We start from the raw sequence: 16950 nt of genomic DNA, 5'->3' as shown, positions 1-16950 counted from the left end.
ACCAGAGCATTATTCACTTTGGCTTATGGTGGTTCTGGAGACTGAACTGGGACCTCAGAGCCTCAGGCATGAAAGTCTCTCCAGTCCTGACTCTTGCTTTTGGGATTTATTTATTTATTTATTTATTTTCAACTAGAAAACAATAGCTAGCTTCCTGTGAGCTTGCTCAGGCAGGGAATTTATGTTAAGTTTTTCCTCAAAAGTTCTGGAACGAAGTTTTTTTAGAGAAATCTACCAATGACAACAACCAATGCTCATACACAGGTGTGTGCTATTATGTCTTATATTAAAAACATTTGTGTATCATGCAGTGAAACTCACTTAATTTACCTAACATTTGCTTCTGAGGATAAGTAAATCTGATATCAAGTTGCATTTTAAATACTGTAACAGTGTCAACGTGAAATCACTTTGTATCCTGAAAGGACAGGATTCTCCCAGTACTCAGCTTTTTTGATAGTGTTGCATAATTACTGTTCTTCCTACATATGACATTTATAACTAGTGGGTTACAAAATTAGAAAAGTTTCTTAAAATAAAACAATCCCTGGGCAGGGGTAGATAGTATGATGGTTATGCAAACAGACTGTCATGCCTGAAGTTTCGAAGTCCCAGGTTCAATCCCCTGCATCACCATAAACCAGAGCTGATCAGTGCTCTGTTAAAAAAAAAAAAATCCCTTTATACTTCTTTTTGTTTTTTTATGACCAGAGCATACTCAACTTTAGCAGTACAAAAAGTCAAATCCAAGATATCTTGCAAGCTAGTCCTGTGTATTACCTCTATGCTGTCTCCTCAGGCCTCCAATGCACTTTATTTTATTTGTTTATTATTTTAGAGTCAGAGGCAGAGAGAGTGAAAGAGATGATAGCACCAAAGCTTCCTTCAGTGAGGTGAGAGCCAAGTTTGAACCTGAATTAATTACATGGCAATACAGCACACTGCCCAAGTGAGCTATTTGGCTATCCCTCCTATGCACTTCAAAGCATTCAATTTTGCATCATTTCAAGGAGCATTAAAAAAATGGGAAAGTCAGTATCTTCAGTATGCTTAATACTTAAATGAACTAGCTTGCTACATCAGTGCTTGCTACGTCAAGAATGTGATATCAGTTAATGGTGCTCAAGAACTACCTATATGCCTGACTACCTTTTTTCCTGATTAGTCCCATACTTGACTCAAGAGCATAATGACATCTGTTAGACTTTCACCAGTAAATCAGACGGCATTCATGGGTCTCTGCACACTGGACAGCAAGTTCCTTTCACCAGTTCAAAATTGTTGGTACATGGAATTGGGGGACAAGTTTCTATCACACAGGTGATCTGGCCATTCTGAAAGGAAACATTCAAACATTATCCATATGCGTTTACTCATTTGTTTTTTGTTGTTGTTGTTGTTGTTTTGCCTCCAAGGTTACTGCCTGCACTACGAATACACTAATCCTGGAGGCAGCTATTTTTTTCCCTTTTGTTACCCTTCTTATCATTGTTGTTGTTATTATTGCTGTCATTGTTGGATAGGACAGAGAGAAATGGAAAGAGGAGGGGAAGACAGAGAGGGGGAGAGAAAGACAGACACCTGCCGACCTGCTTCACTGCCGGTGCAGTGACTCCCCTGCAGGTGGGGAGATGGTGGGGCCCCCTAACAAAATTACTTTTTTAAAATTTATCATAATATACAATGATAGATTATTTCAATATAAACAGTTGTCCATAGCATGAACCAGTCTTCCTGTGTAGCTTCTATTTTTTTTTTCTTTTTTGCCCCTCCAGGTTATTGCTGGGGCTTGGTCATGCCAGCACTATGAATCCACTGCTCCTGGAGGCCTTTTAATTTCTTTTATTGGACAGAGACAGAGAAATTGAGAGGGGCGGGGTTGAGTAGAGAGGGAGCAAGACAGAAGGAAACCTGCAGACCTGCTTCAGTGCCTGTTAAACGGCCCCCTGCAGGTGGGTAGCTATAGGCCAAACCGGAATACTTGCATGAGTCCTAGTTTTACATACTATGTGCTCTTAACCTGGTGTGCCACTGCCTGGCCCCCTACATCTATTGATTCCTTATCTGTAAACTTTTGCAGCATGAATAGGAGGGCTAGAAGAGCTGACTTAAGACCTTGTGAGTAATCTTATAATTTTTAAAACTATTATTATTAAGATACTGACAAAATAATATTTTAAAAAAGAATTGCTGACTTAAAATGAATAAGCATTCAAATCTCAATTCTGCCTCACTCTATCTGATTGACCTTGGGCAGAGTTTCATAAATCTGGGTCTTCATAAGCTCACATAGTCAGACAAGGGCTTTCTAGACTGTATTCATCTTTCTACTGATAATCAGAAAACTCTAAATCTCAAATCAATACTTTAGACTTAAAAATATGTTTAGATGGTCAGTGGAGATAGCATAATAGTTATGCAGAAAAACTCTCATGTCTGAGGCTCCAAGTTCCCAGGTTTAATCTTTTGAACTGGCATAAGACAAAGCTGAGCAGTGAGAGCTCTGGTAAAAAATAATAATAATAATAATAAATAAATTAAAATAAATAATAAAGGGGCTGGGTGGTGGTGCATTTGGTTAAGCGTATATGTAACAATGCACAAGGACCTGTTTGAGCCCTTGGACCTCACATGCAGGAGGAAAGCTTTGGGAGTGGTGAAACAGGTCTACAGATGTCTCTCTACCTCTCTCCCTATCTCCTCCTACCATCTCAACTTCTGGCTGTCTTTATCCAATAAATAAAGATAATAAAATAAAATGACAAAGTGGTGCTCTGAAAAAAAATATGCCTAGAGTCTTAAAAGGACACCTCTTTTTCTCTATGTACTTTGTAAGAGGTGTTTCAAGTGACAAACTAGTAAGAGTAGAACTAGAAGGAGAGTACAGAAATTTGGAAGAATACACACCTTGCAGGTACAACTAATGCAGTCTTCTTTCTTCCAACCTTCATCGTCTTTCCTTTGAATCCCTTTATCATCTCTACACCCTGCCTCCCTCAGACGAGTCTCTAGTTTGTCTATCTAAAAGAAGAGATTAGGGAAAAGAAAGTAGGAATTAAAATAGGTGGCAACAAAATAAATAAGATGTGTGACAAAATGATCTATTCTGTAAGTACAACTTAGAAGACAAAGTTCAAAACTGACTTTTTTTTCCTTCACATTTTTTCCAACACTTATTGAATCTGAGTCATCCTGTAACAATTCATAGTTCCTTAGGAATGGGAAAATACTGATTATGAACCTAATATCTGCAACGATGGATATATAAAGAAACAAAATCAAAACTGAATGAGTGAATAAACAATTTTGGAAAGTGGGAATAAGTATAAATACTAAGCAAACTAATCAATATTTTATTTCTCTTTCTTGCCACCTAGGCTATCATGGATAGCTTTCAATGAACAAACATTTATGAAGTTTCCAAGGTAAAGCAAATAATCCAAAGTGTGCTAAGCCCAATCAGACAAATGCAGCTACAGCCAATAAGATAAGGAGGTTACATATAAGAAACAGAAGAGCTAAGGACAGTTCTGCCCCAGAGAACCAGAAGAGCCTCTACAGAGGAAAATGCATTTGAGCAGTAAGTAATAACAAAATTTTTCTGTTTATTTCATAATAAGAAGCAGTGAGAAGCATTTCAGACAAAATGAAAGTGGAAAGAAGACCCTACTAATTTATATTCTGAAATCCTAACCTGCATTTAGTCCCCGTGCTTGGCATTAAGGAATGATGTCTATATCTATTTATGTTCTTGCTAGCATTTTCTATATCTTAGAATGTCTAAAGTTTATTTAAAACTCTTTCTTGTTTACCAGAAATTGGACTGTACTTTTTACAAATATTTTAACAACAACAACAAAAAAAAAAAACCTGCTTATGTAAAAGCTAAACATCAAGGACTGGGGACACAGCATAATGGTTATGCAAAAAACTTTCATGCATGAGGCTTTGAGGCCCCAGGTTCAGTTTCCAAAACCACCATAAGCCAGAGCTGATCAGCACTCTGGTAACTCTTCCACTCTGCAAATAGAGCTTAGTCTCATGAATGAATTCTGTAGGAACCCCACAGAGATAGAGCTTTGTTTTAAATGAGATGAAGGTGGAGTATATCTGAGTCCCTCAACATAGGAAGAAAAGTCCAAGTTATCATTTCCCAAGTAACAGAACAGTATGTCCCAATCCACAAGTTTGTCTGACAGCAGTGTACCTGTCAGGTTGGGTTTGCCACTGAGGTGGATAAGTTTTAGATTATGTGTGTAGGAGCAGTAGTATTCTTTGTTTAACATGTTCAGGAGCTGACAGTTTTCAAAAGGATTTGTAACATTTTACATTAGCATCAGCACTGTCTGGGGATTATCATTTTTAATCATTGTGGTTTGATCTGTTGTGTTATACCTTCAGTTTTTGATGAGGTTCCACTGTAATTGTTAATCATTTTAGGGTATAGATATGGGTTGTGGCTAAGATTTCTGGTAATGGGCCCTAGTTGACTGAGGGGTGGCTGACTGAAACTTCAGACTAGTCAGGAAATTTATACTGTGTTTCCTTGCAGTGACAGTGGCCTTTTGAGAATGATGTTGCTGTTCAGGTATGGAGCAAGACCACCTCTGGGCTTTTGGTTTCAGGACCCATGAAGCCAGATTCCCTGTGATGTAGTTCAGTGATGTGTTGGCCTAGATGGTGTCAACCTTGCATCTGGTAACTGAAAGGTAAGGTCTCTGTAGCTACTACAGAGGCCAATGAGACTCCTCTGGGAATTCAGCCTCCAAAGAACTGAATATTTGGCTCCAAGTTTCAAGGGTAGAGAAGAGGAAAAAAAAAAAAAAAAAAAAAAAAAAAAAAAAAAACCTCACAGGTCTCCCATGCTTTCCTTCAGTGTTCTAGGTACTATTGTTCATACATGTTACAGATTTCCTTCATAGCTATTTGTACCACATTCTCTGGTTCTTCCTGTTCTCTGTGATCTATTTTCTACACAGATCAGGAGCTGATCAGAATCTGATGATATTTCTGGAGAAGTTCCCTAAACCTGTTTTATAGCTACCATCTTGGCTCTGCACACCTCCCCCTTCCCCCATACAATTGTTTCTTGTGATACTCTTATTATTTTTAAGATCTCTTTTGCAACTATAAGTACATAATACAATAGTCATGATGCAGTACATTGCAAACCAGAATCTATTTATTTTAGTTTTTTTTTTGTTTTTCCCTTTCGTTACCCTTTTTTATTGTTATTGTAGTTATTGTTGTTGTTGTTGACGTCATCATTGGATAGGACAGAGAGAAATTGAGAGAGGATGGGAAGACAGAGAGGGGATAGAAAGAGAGACACCTGTAGACCTGCTTCACCACCTGTGAAGCGATGCCCCTGCAGGTGGGGAGCGTGGAGCTGAAATCGGATCCTTACGCTGGTACTTGCACTTAGCCCCAAGTGTGCTTAAACCACTGAGCTACCGCCCAACTCCCCAGAATCTATTTATTTTATATCAGGAAAGATTTACTTTCTCAATGTATCCTTACAAGATCTTCTGTACATGCACAGTTCTGATATTATGATTTCTTCTCCACCAGTGAGCATGAATGTGTGTATACCCTAAAGGTTTTCCTTTAATTCAATTATAACTTTAAAGGCTTTAGCAGAGGCAGAGCTGGCTTGAATGACCTATATTTCCTCTTAAAAGTTTTATAGCTTGTCTAAATATGTATTTTGTATTTCTCTATATAAATTTAGAATTGTCTAAGAAAGTATAAATAATTCCTTATAGAGCAATTGTCATAAGACAGCACCTAAATTTAATTATAATCAAAGGTTTCAATTTTTATATAACATTTCATTTCTATATAGCCACTGTGTCTCCCCACATCATCATGTCAATTATGAACAACTAAACACAGGAATAATAAAATCTTATCAGTGCAGTTATAACTATAGTTTTTTCCACAATGATCAGACAAATATAATCTACTGTAATCCACTAATTACAGAGAAGCTATAATGTATCATGTAACTTCACAGACCATTTTTGTGAATTTGAGCCTATTGTAGTCAGGGGACCGACATCAACAAATGTCATTCTCATACATTCTAGACACACACAATCAATGTAAACAGCAATCAGGGCCAGAAGATAACTCACTCTTCTAGGTAAAAAGATAACTTACAGGAGTCAGGCGGTAGCACAGTGGGTTAAGCGCATGTGGCACTAAATGCAAGGACCAGCGTAAGGATCCCAGTTTGTATCCCCAGCTACCCACCTGAAGGGGAGTTGCTTCACAGGTGGTAAAGCAGGTCTGTAGGTGTCTTTCTCTCCCCCTCTCTGTCTTCCCCTCCTCTCTATTTCTCTCTGTTGTATCCAAGGACAACAACAACAATAATAATAACCACAACAATGATAAAAACAACAAGGGCAACAAAAAAAAGGGGAAAAAATGGTCTCCAGAAACAGTGGATTTGTGGTGCAGGCACCGAGCCTGGGCAATAACCCTGGAGGAAAAAAAAAAAAAAAAGAAGAAGATAACTCACCCTTCTGGGTTATACACATGACCACATGACCCAGGTTCATGCCCTGACCTCACATGGGAATACCAGGCTACCTGGGGAAATCCTGGTGTTATGGTATTCTTCTCCTCTTTCTGTAGCTCTTACTGTCTATCTGAAATTACCTGCCAGGCTAGCTTTGCAGGCGGGAGACAGACAACCAGGGACTCATGGCTGAGTGGTACGCATTTCAGTCTTTATTCATGTGGAATGCAGCACAATCTAAGCTATCTCTAATCACAATCCTGTCCTTATATATATACTCGCCAAGTAGGGTGGAAACAGGATGTTATATAGAGAGGGTGGCACAAAAAGACAGTGGTGGAAATCAAGGTGACTATGAGAGGGGGCGGAGCAAAAACACATCATGAACTAGTGGGGATTAAACCAATGCCCTGCAGGCAGGGCGGTGCTTAGTTAACAGTGGTTATGTAAATAGAATACAGTGTTAAGCAGGGGGGATTAAATCAATGAAACAGAAGGGTTTTTAGAAGCAAAATTAGAAGCATACCAACATCTACCCAGGAATAGAGAAATCATATGTGTGCAAGACACTGTTGCCACAATGAATTAGTTAATCAACTATAAAATGTCAAGACATTTTTACAACAGTGAAAAAGTAAAAGTTAACAAAAATTATAGAGCCTAATAATTGAAGACACTGATCTTTTTACAACAACAAATCATGGGTTTAAAGATTATCTCCCAAGCAATAAGTGATGCAGAATATAGCTTCTGTATCAGGCTTCACTGACTTATTTATTGTTCCATTATATACTCATTTCATTACTAAAGTCCATTGACTTTATCTGTGTCCTCACTTTTCATAAATTAAGAGATTTGGTTCCTTATATTGTTTCTAATATTGATTATATCCACCATGAATGTGAATAACAAAAACCCTACACAGATGTAAGCACTGCAGTCAGAAATACCCTTCTAGAGAGCATTTTTACAACTCTCATTTCAACACAGATCATTGAAATTAATGTCTTTGTGCTGCAAATAGCAAATTAACAGAATTAATTTTGCAAATCCCAATGGCTTATTACATCTGAAAAAGTGCTTTGCTCTAAGAATATCTGTCTTCTTTGTCCAGTTCAGTTTGTTGACTGAACTAGGGCAGTTTTAGATGCAACTGAGAGTCTCTTAGGAAAATTATTCGAATTTTTTCTTTATCTCTGTTTTCTATTCTTAATTTTTATTTACAGAGTCCATGTGTTATTCCACACCTCCTGGGCTGACCTTTGAGAGAGAGAGAGAGAGATTACAGAGGAAAAGAAACCAAAGGACACCTTCCATGTGATGCTGAGACTCTATAACCTGGAAACACACATGCAAGACATGTACATTCCCCAGTGGGATATCTCTCTGTCTAGTGTTTCCCATGACTAACTGAAATTTTGTTTTGTTGAATTAATCTTCTTTACATGTTCCAGGTAGATTTATAAGTTGAGTCTATATTTCCAATTGCTATCATTGTAACTTACCATTTACTTACTCATTTAAATTCTACCTATTGCATTTTTTTCTACCTATAATTCAAGTATACACTACACTGTACAGACCTTATAATGTCTTCCCATATACATGTTCTGGTTGCAGCATATGTGAACCTCTGACTCTAGAAGAGCTCTCAGGGGGACCAGGCACAGGTTAAGTGCACATGGCATGAAGTGCAAGGTCAGGCGTAGGGATCCCGATTTGAGTCCCAGGCTCCTCACCTGCAGTGGGATAGCTTCACAAGCAGTGAAGCAGGTCTGCAGGTGTCTGTCTTTCTCTCCCCCTCTCTGTCTTCCTGTCCTCTCTCGATTTCTCTCTGTCCTATCCAACAATGATGATGACAGCAATAACAATAGTAATAACAACAACAATAAACAACAAGGGCAAAAAAGGGAAAAAATAGCTTCCAGGAGCAATGAATTTGTACTACAGGCACCAAGCCCCAGCAATAACCCTGGAGGCAAAAAAAAAAAAAAAAGAGAGAGAGAGAGAGAAGAAATGAAAAAAAGAGCTTTCATGACCTTCTAGCTCCCTCTTCATGTCTAATCCAACCCCACCACACCCTTTATATTCCCGATAGAGACAGAACTAATGTTCAGGTTCAGACACGCAGAAATAATGATTAATTACAAATTTTTATAATGCTTCAGTTACTGGAGGCACAGCAGTGAAACACTCCAAGCTATCAGAAACACTGTGATAGAAGAGCCAGGCCAATATTAAAAATTAAAAAAAAAAAAGGCAGACCAAGGTCACAGGTTAAACACAGTGTCTTGATGCATTCGCTGCTGTGAGCATCAGGATGTTAGGGCCACCTACAGGGGAAATCTACTGAAATTTCTAGGTGTCAATGATGTTTTTATTCACTATAGCACACATCAGTGATAAAACTGTCACCATGAATGTGTAGAGAAAACTGGACTGAGATGTTTCTTATGCATTTCATCTCTGTGGTGTATGTGTGTGTCTGTATGTGTGTGTCTGTGTGTGTGTGTACACTGAAATTTTTTCAAATATTTATAAATTTTTTAATTTTTATTATTGGATAGAGACAGAAATTGAGAGAAATAAGGGCGATAGGAAGGGAAAGAAAAAGAGATACAGCCCACTTCACCACTCATGAAGCTTTCCCCCTGCAGGAGGGGACCAGGAGCTTGAACTTGGGTCCTTGCACACTGTAATGTGTACACTTAACCAGGAGTGCCACCCTGGCCCTTACACTGAATTATTATACCTATATGAATTTTCTCTATGAATGAATGTATGCACTTAAACATTAACAGGGCCCACTTTCTCTTCCTGGCCCTTATAACTTAACACTTCTGTGACACATAAACTCAAATGGAAATGCAGCAGAGGTTTCCACATTCTGTGGCATCTTAGAGGCTCAGCTATGGGTCATCCCACCCATTTCATTACACAGCATGCATAAGCTTTAAGAGTAACTGTTTAGAAACAGTGCCCAACATCTTTCAAATGTGCATACATATTTCAGACAGATGAGTGATATCAGCATGGACAAGATGCATGTGTGGAGCACACTGATGAAAAGTGACAGTGGCTACAGCCTGGACAACCAGCCTGGCCTAGTGAGTGAGCTGCTCTCATTCAATGAGTAGTTGCATCTCTGCAGAGAACAATTCACTTTCATCCCCAAATAGCAGTAGTACTGTAAGGGAGTTACAATTCATAAAGTGCTTCCACTGTATTATCTCATGTGATTCACACAACTGCCCAGAATTGTCCCGTTGCATATACTCCAAGTGAGTAAGGCACTGACCCAGATCAGACAACACATGATGGCTGAATTTCAACAGGTCTTTGACTCTTCCCATTACTCTCATTAAGCATTCTGCTGAAAGTCTCTTTGATGAGATGAAGGTAAAATGTACACCTGACAGTGACATTAGTGTTAAGAAGGAGCTTTTTTGGCCCCATGCATCCTCATTTCTAATTTAAGCCAATATATCTCATTGCTTCATGTCCAGATTTTAGGAAAATTCAATCATGGGGTGGAACAATTGAGAAGATAAGCAAAAGTGCAGAGGGACATAGATTTGTTCTTAAAGCCGAGAAAACAATCTCTTCTCAAGAAGCTTCCAATAATTATCTATATCTGTAGAGATGATGAGAGCACAGAAATACAACTATTTTAAAATGTATTGAACATGAATTCAGAAAGCCACTGAACAGAGTCCTAACCTACTGAACCTCTGTGTTTTGGAGATTTTTGGTCTTTGGTGGAAAGGAAAACATTATCTGCACCTGTCTTTTAACTCACTTTCTTTTCCTCCTAATCCAACTCATTACAATGAAACTCCCAGACGTGGTTGTTAGCATAACTTCAAGAACTATTGAATACATCAAGTTATGTGCTACATAACTTGAATACATCTTCAAATTTCAATTACTTGAAAAACTTCAATTTCAATTACTTCAAAACTTCAAATTTCAATTACTTCAAAAAACTTCAAAATTTCAATTACTTCAAAAAACTTCAAATTTCAATTACTTCAAATTCAAAAAACTTCAAATTTCAATTACTTCAAAAACTTGAATACTACTGAATACATCTTCAAATTTCAATTATTATAATCTAGACAACGAAGTGATATTATTTGGGGGAGAAAACAAACCTGTTCTCTGAGAGCTTTGATGGTTTCTTGAATTTCTGTTGCAAAATAGCTGAAATCCTGGGCATATTTTGTTTTTGACAGAAGTGTCACATTTTTATCATCTTCATTCGTGTACAAATTATCTTGTTGCCTGTTTATACAGGAAGTAGAAGGAATGTTGAAAAACAGAAGTTGTACGAGGAGGGAAAAATGACAACCCTCATGCATGTGGAATGCAGAAGGTATTGTGAGCATTGATGTGTGATTATTAAGAGAAAAAAATGTCTCTATAGACTTAAGAAATCAAAATCAAAATCAAATGGCATATGATAAGAAAAAATGTTAAATATGCTGGATGCAGTTCATTTAAAATTATAAGGAAACATCTCGTAAACCATAAGGAGATGGTCCTGTTACATTATATATTTTTGGCATTATGTAGATTTCAATGTATATCCTTTTTGATGAGTTTTTCATCTCCCTTTGCACAATGAAAGATGAAGATAAACTCAGTATTACATGTTACATGGCATCCAGATGGGAATTCCGATCACTTTTAAACTCATAGTAAGAACTGAACAATGTTTAGAGGAAAATCTATGTCAAACCAGTTATATATATGCATGTATACTCTATTTCTAATAAAAAATAGGAAATGTGGTCTTGGTTTGGCTTTTAAGAATGTAACTTAGTATGGACTGAATTTTTCAACAGACAGATGTAAAGTAGTGCTACAGGTGTCTCTTCTTTCTGTATATCTTTCTCCCTCTACCTTTCTCCCATTTCTTACTTTTCTTCCTCTCTTTTTATCATCACTTATCAAAAAACAAAAGAGAGAGAGAAAGAGAGAGAGAGAGAGAGAAAGTGGGCAAAAGGAGTGCTGAAGTTAGTTGTGCAGGTAGCAAACCAAGGAGTGGTGAAGTTAATTGTGCAGGTAGCAAACCCTGATGATTAACACTGATGGCATAAAAAATGTAGTTACTTTATAGAAGTCCATAGAACTCAGAAAATTATTTGTTGAAAAACATACTCAGAATGAAAAGAAGATTCAATTTGTGACCAAGTAATTATGTAATGAGTTTGAGCTTTGAAATGAAAATTTCATCCATCTATAAAGCTGAAACCTTGAAAAAAAATACAAATTCATATAGAGTTGATTTAGTTTTCATTTTATCTGTGTTTCATATGTTGTACTTTCCTCCAGAACTTGTTAGAGTTGTTCCCTGTGAAGAAGTCATTTTAACTTTCAAAATTATTCTGCTCAAAATATGTCTGCTATTTTTCAATAAGAGAAAAACAACTTGCCAGAAACAGTATATCCTACTGAGCATAGAGAAAATTTCTAAATCAGAGACAAGCTGTAAATCTTATGGGAGAGAGGAATTTTTAAAAAGGAAGCACTGCACTGAAAGAGAACAGAAGTTACCAGTGCCTTTTCCCTGGTGACAGTATAACTCAATGGGCTCTAAGACACTGTGAATTAATGGTCCCATAAATCAGTATGACCACACACCAGCTTTTTTGCTGTTTTAAAACTGATTCAAATGTTAAATGGGGTGATAATAATAAAATGGTTAATGTTAGTAAAAATTATTTGACATTTTTGTTTCCAGAATGCTCTGTCCTATAAATCCTGGATTTTTACTCAAAGGAGACTGGACTATAAAGAAATTTGGATGGATATCTGAAGATTTGTAGGAGAGAGGGGAGAAAAATTTTACCCCACTGCACTGAGATTTACCTTGATCTAGTTGAGCAATCAACCCTATATCAGGCAGTCTAGTAGGAGAAAAGGACCAATTTAACTACATACATATGGAGCATTTACATAGCTATATATTCTGAAATAGAAAGAACAATGAAAGTATAATTATCCTGAGTTAAATGAAAAAAAAATGGAAGGCTCTGAAAAGAAAGGGGACACATGCAAAACGAGATGCTCTGTAACCAGATAAGCCTTGACATATGAATGCTTTTCTTTAATAGAAAGTTTGTCTCTGGCAATAACTCCTAATTTGGATAACAACATCACTATTATTTTAGGTATTTGAGGCAGTGATAATTTGTCTTGAATCTATAGGGCCTTCATTGGCCTCAGCTCAAAATAATCCACAAGACAAAGTATGTATCTTTGAGAAAATGTACTTAGAGCATCTTAGGTAAGTCTATCCTTCATAACCAGGATTTAAAATATTGAGTTTAATTGTCTAGGGGAGTAGCTGACTTTGGCAAGAACAAATATTGTCCAATCAGACATGGTTCACAATTTAACAAGAGTGTGCTGGCCATATGCCATGCATCAGGCATTATGTAAAAATAAATATGAGAGCGCTTCTAGTAGTTTGCTCATGTTATAATAGATTAACAATAGGCAGAACTCACAAAGAAGTCACAAAGGTTGACTTTGAGTAAAACCTTAATAAGATTGTCAAGAAGATAAAAATCAAATAATCTTTAAATGATTTGTGCTGGCAATACGCAAATTAAAGTCAATGTGGCTACTAACATCTTGTAACATTAGATAAAAAATATCCAAAGGAAAATACATAGTGCTTTATACATTCATGGAAGAAAAAACGGATCTTTATGAAGAAACCTCAGTGTGGCTGTAGGACGAAGAAAAAGGCATCTGCATGGGTGTTGTTATCCATACAATATCCACAAGGCAGAGTAAGATACACACAGTAATATTATAATGAAAAGGGTACAGGGGAGCTGGCTAGTGGTACAACTGATAGAGGACACATAATAATATAAAAACTCAGGTTCAAGCCCCCACTTCCCACCTGCAAGGGTGGAATCTTCACAATCTATATAGTAATGCTGTGGGTGTTTCCTTTCTCTCTCCCTAACTCTCCCTTGCCTCTCAATTTCTCTGTCTATATTCAAAAATAAATGGGGGGAGGTCACCAGGAGCAGTGGATTCATATTGCAGGCACAGAGTCCCAGTAATACACTGGTAACAATAAACATTTTTCAAAAAATAAAAATTCATTTGATATAATACTCTCTAATTTTAGTTTTGTCACCGCTAGGGCTTCATCAGTCTGAACAGAGGAGGGAGGGGGAAAAAACACAGCAACTGAACTTCCCTCCATGGTAGTAGGCAGAGGTCAGGCTCAAACCTGGGTCACATTCATGACAAAGCAGGCAACCGAGCAGTTGAACTATCTTCCTGGCTCTCCAAATATACTTATATTACAAAAGTTGTTATATTAGTCTGAGCCGCTTTAACAAAAGACTGCAGAATGGACTACTTACTAAACAGACATTTTTCTTAGAGTTCTGGTGGTAGAAGTGTGAGATTAAGGTGTTAAGTGAAATTGATTTAAACTGTGGCTTCTTTCCTTAGATTGCAAATGACAGATTTACTCTTTACTCACAGGACCTTCTCCCCCCCCTCCCCTCTCTCTCACTCTCTCCCCCATGTGTGTGTGTCTCTCTCTCTCTCCCTCTCCCTCTCTCTCTCTCTCTCTCTCTCTCTCTCTCTCTCTCTCTCTATATATATATATATATATATATATATATATATATATATATACCTCTAAATCTCACAGCTCCTAGCTGACTTTTTCAGACAGAGGAAAGAGGGACATTCAGCACATCTCCTAAACTTCCCTTGGTGTGAAGGGGGCTAGCCTTGAACCTGCATTGTATATACATGTCAAAGCAAGTGCTCTATCCAGGTGAACTATCTCATGGAGTTCTCTTTTTCTCTCTCTTTTCTCTCTCTCTCTTCCTATAATTTCACCATTTACAATAAACAATTTTCTTAAGTTTATAGTACATGGGCAATTTCTGAGTATATGCTGGTGAAACACTTTACCTAGTAGGATAATTTAAAGACCAAGTGAAATGCCAAATAAATGGTGAAGTCTAAGTTTTATATAATTTCATTAATTTGAAGGTGGTTCTGAGCAGAGATGTCATATTTAATCAACATTCAAATTACCATGCTGGAAGGCACTCAGGAATCACAGGGCAGATAATTTTCTTAGTGCTGAATTTAAGTATTAAGCACACTGGACATACACTTTTAGACACACCAGCCATTATTCTTTTTAAAATATTTAATTAACTTATTTATTTACTTGATAGAGAAGGGGAAGACAAAGAGGAAGAGAGCAGAGAGATCTGCAGCCCTGCTTCACTGCTAGCAAAGCTTTAGTTTTGCAGGTGAGAACAGGAGACTTGAACCTGGCTCCTTGCACATTATAGCATGTATGCTCAACCAGGTGTGCCACCACCTGCCATCTTAACAGTCTTCATACATATCTCTTTTCCTTTGGCTTTCATAACTGTTAATTTGTTATTTTTGGCTAATATATCCTTAGTCTCTATCAAAATTTTAGCCTATCCTTCAAAATAAACTCTCTGCATGCCCTGTCTCATGGTCCAATTCAAATTAATCACCTCTGTTTTACACTGCCTAGCATTTGATTGGGTTTCATTTTGCTATGTATATCAACACTTTTATTACATGACTTAAGATTCATACAGTATTTAAAAAACTGTGGGTCAGGAGATAGCTCACCCTGTGGGAGTGTACATTTCACCATGCACACAAATCTGGGTTCAAAATCCAGTCACCACATGGGAGCACCATGCATTGAAACAGAGAACGCTTCATAATGAGTGAACCAATCCTATACATTTTTTTTTCTGTTTTGCTTCTTCTCTTTTCTGTCTTAAACATTTTTTAAAAAAAAAGAGCCAGAGGGAAGCAGTGGAGTCATGAAAGTGTAAGACCCTAGTACAGAAAAAAAAAAAAAAATTACTGACTAGTGAAGTAGTCCATCTTGGGTGGGCATGGACCTTGTCATGCAGATGGCTCAGGTTTGAACCCCCAGCAGAGCATAAGGGAGTACAATGGCACTGGGAGAATTTTCACTGCTATGGTATCTCTACTTATCTCTGTATCTTTCTGTCTCTGTGTCTAAAAAAGTTTATATGGATCAAGAAATATCACATGCAGAATGGCCCAGTGTGTCAAATAAAGTGAAACAATAAATAAATTTAGCTTATAGTGAGCACAATAACAATTGCACAAATATCCAAATGTACACAACTCCATAAGGTAGATGGATATGCCAATTTTACAGCTGAGTAACCTGAGAGTTAGGTCTTTATATAACCTAGACAGTGATGAAGCAGACATAATAAGATATAATATTATAATAAGCATGTCTTCCTATCATATGACACTGCCTTCTTTCCTATATTTTAAATCTATTAGACACAACTTTTTTCTTGATTTCCACATCTATCCCAAGTTCCTATTTCTGAGTATAAAAACCAAAATTATATTTTAATTTTGACTGAATTATACTACTTTTGAGGCACTTATATGAAAAATGCACTGAAAATAATAATGATGGTATTCTCTCAGCAATGATGCTGTAACTTACAATGCTTAGTTTGGTAATTTAATCACTCAAGTATTTATTCAATGTTTACTCAATGAAAGATGCAATTGAATATATTTGTACACAAAGCACTATTTCTTTTTTCAAAACCTTCCCCATAATAGTAAAGAAAACATCTTGAAGAAGTAATTATATATGAAGCAAGCATAAATGTGTCACAAGAAAAATTCTAAGAGGTTTAAAAAATATGTCTAGTATTTATTTTCTAAGGATTCAAAACTATTCTATCATGCTTAGAACTTAAACTTCCTTACAATATGTTACACATGAATTAAAACCAACTTAACAGAATAAGCATTGCTATTTTTCTTATAAATAGCTTTTTTGTTTCCAAAAAAAAAAATTGAAGACTATTGACATCCATAATGTGAATTTTTAAAATTCCTTTATATTTATTTATTACTTTTTGGATACAGACACAGAGAGATTGAGGAGGAACGGGAGATGTAGAGAGATAATAGATGATAAATAGATATATAGCTAGATAGCTAGATAGCTAGATAGCTAGATAGACAGATAGACAGATAGACAGACAGACAGACAGACAGACAGACAGACAGACAGATAGATAGATAGATAGATAGAGGTGACAGATACACAGCATTGTTGCACCAACTGTGAAGCTTCCCCCCTGCAAGTGGGGGCTGGGGGCTTGAATCTGAGTCCTTGTGAATTACGACATGTAAGTTCAAGCAGGTGCACCACTGCCTGCTCAACTTGCCCTCTCTGTAATGTGATTTAAGGATTTAAAATTATACTTGTGATGTATATTTTTTCTGTACTTCATTGAGAAAAAATTATTGCCAAAATTGTCCAGGATATCATATTGTAAAGTGGAGAATAAGTCCTACATACTATAGAATTTATT

General features: G+C 36.9%; 1 protein-coding gene across 4 annotated transcripts in view; it reads right to left on the bottom strand.

Annotated features, from left to right (window-relative positions):
- Window positions 1–391: 391 nt before the first annotated feature.
- PXDNL (peroxidasin like) overlaps window positions 392–16950 on the bottom strand; it is a 515089-nt gene continuing 498530 nt past the window's right edge. For all 4 annotated transcript variants that reach the window (XM_007515968.2, XM_060198510.1, XM_060198505.1 and 1 more), the window contains 3 exons: window positions 10678–10807; window positions 2908–3021; window positions 392–1334 (listed from right to left, as the gene is read on the bottom strand). In XM_007515968.2, the coding sequence (XP_007516030.1) occupies window positions 1230–1334; window positions 2908–3021; window positions 10678–10807 (349 nt within the window). In that variant the 3' untranslated portion in view covers window positions 392–1229. The remainder of the gene's footprint in view (window positions 1335–2907; window positions 3022–10677; window positions 10808–16950) is intronic.

The sequence above is a fragment of the Erinaceus europaeus genome, chromosome 1 (assembly GCF_950295315.1).
Source record: "Erinaceus europaeus chromosome 1, mEriEur2.1, whole genome shotgun sequence".
Classification (NCBI taxonomy): Eukaryota; Metazoa; Chordata; class Mammalia; order Eulipotyphla; family Erinaceidae; genus Erinaceus; species Erinaceus europaeus.
This window is presented reverse-complemented; position numbering and strand designations above follow the sequence as displayed.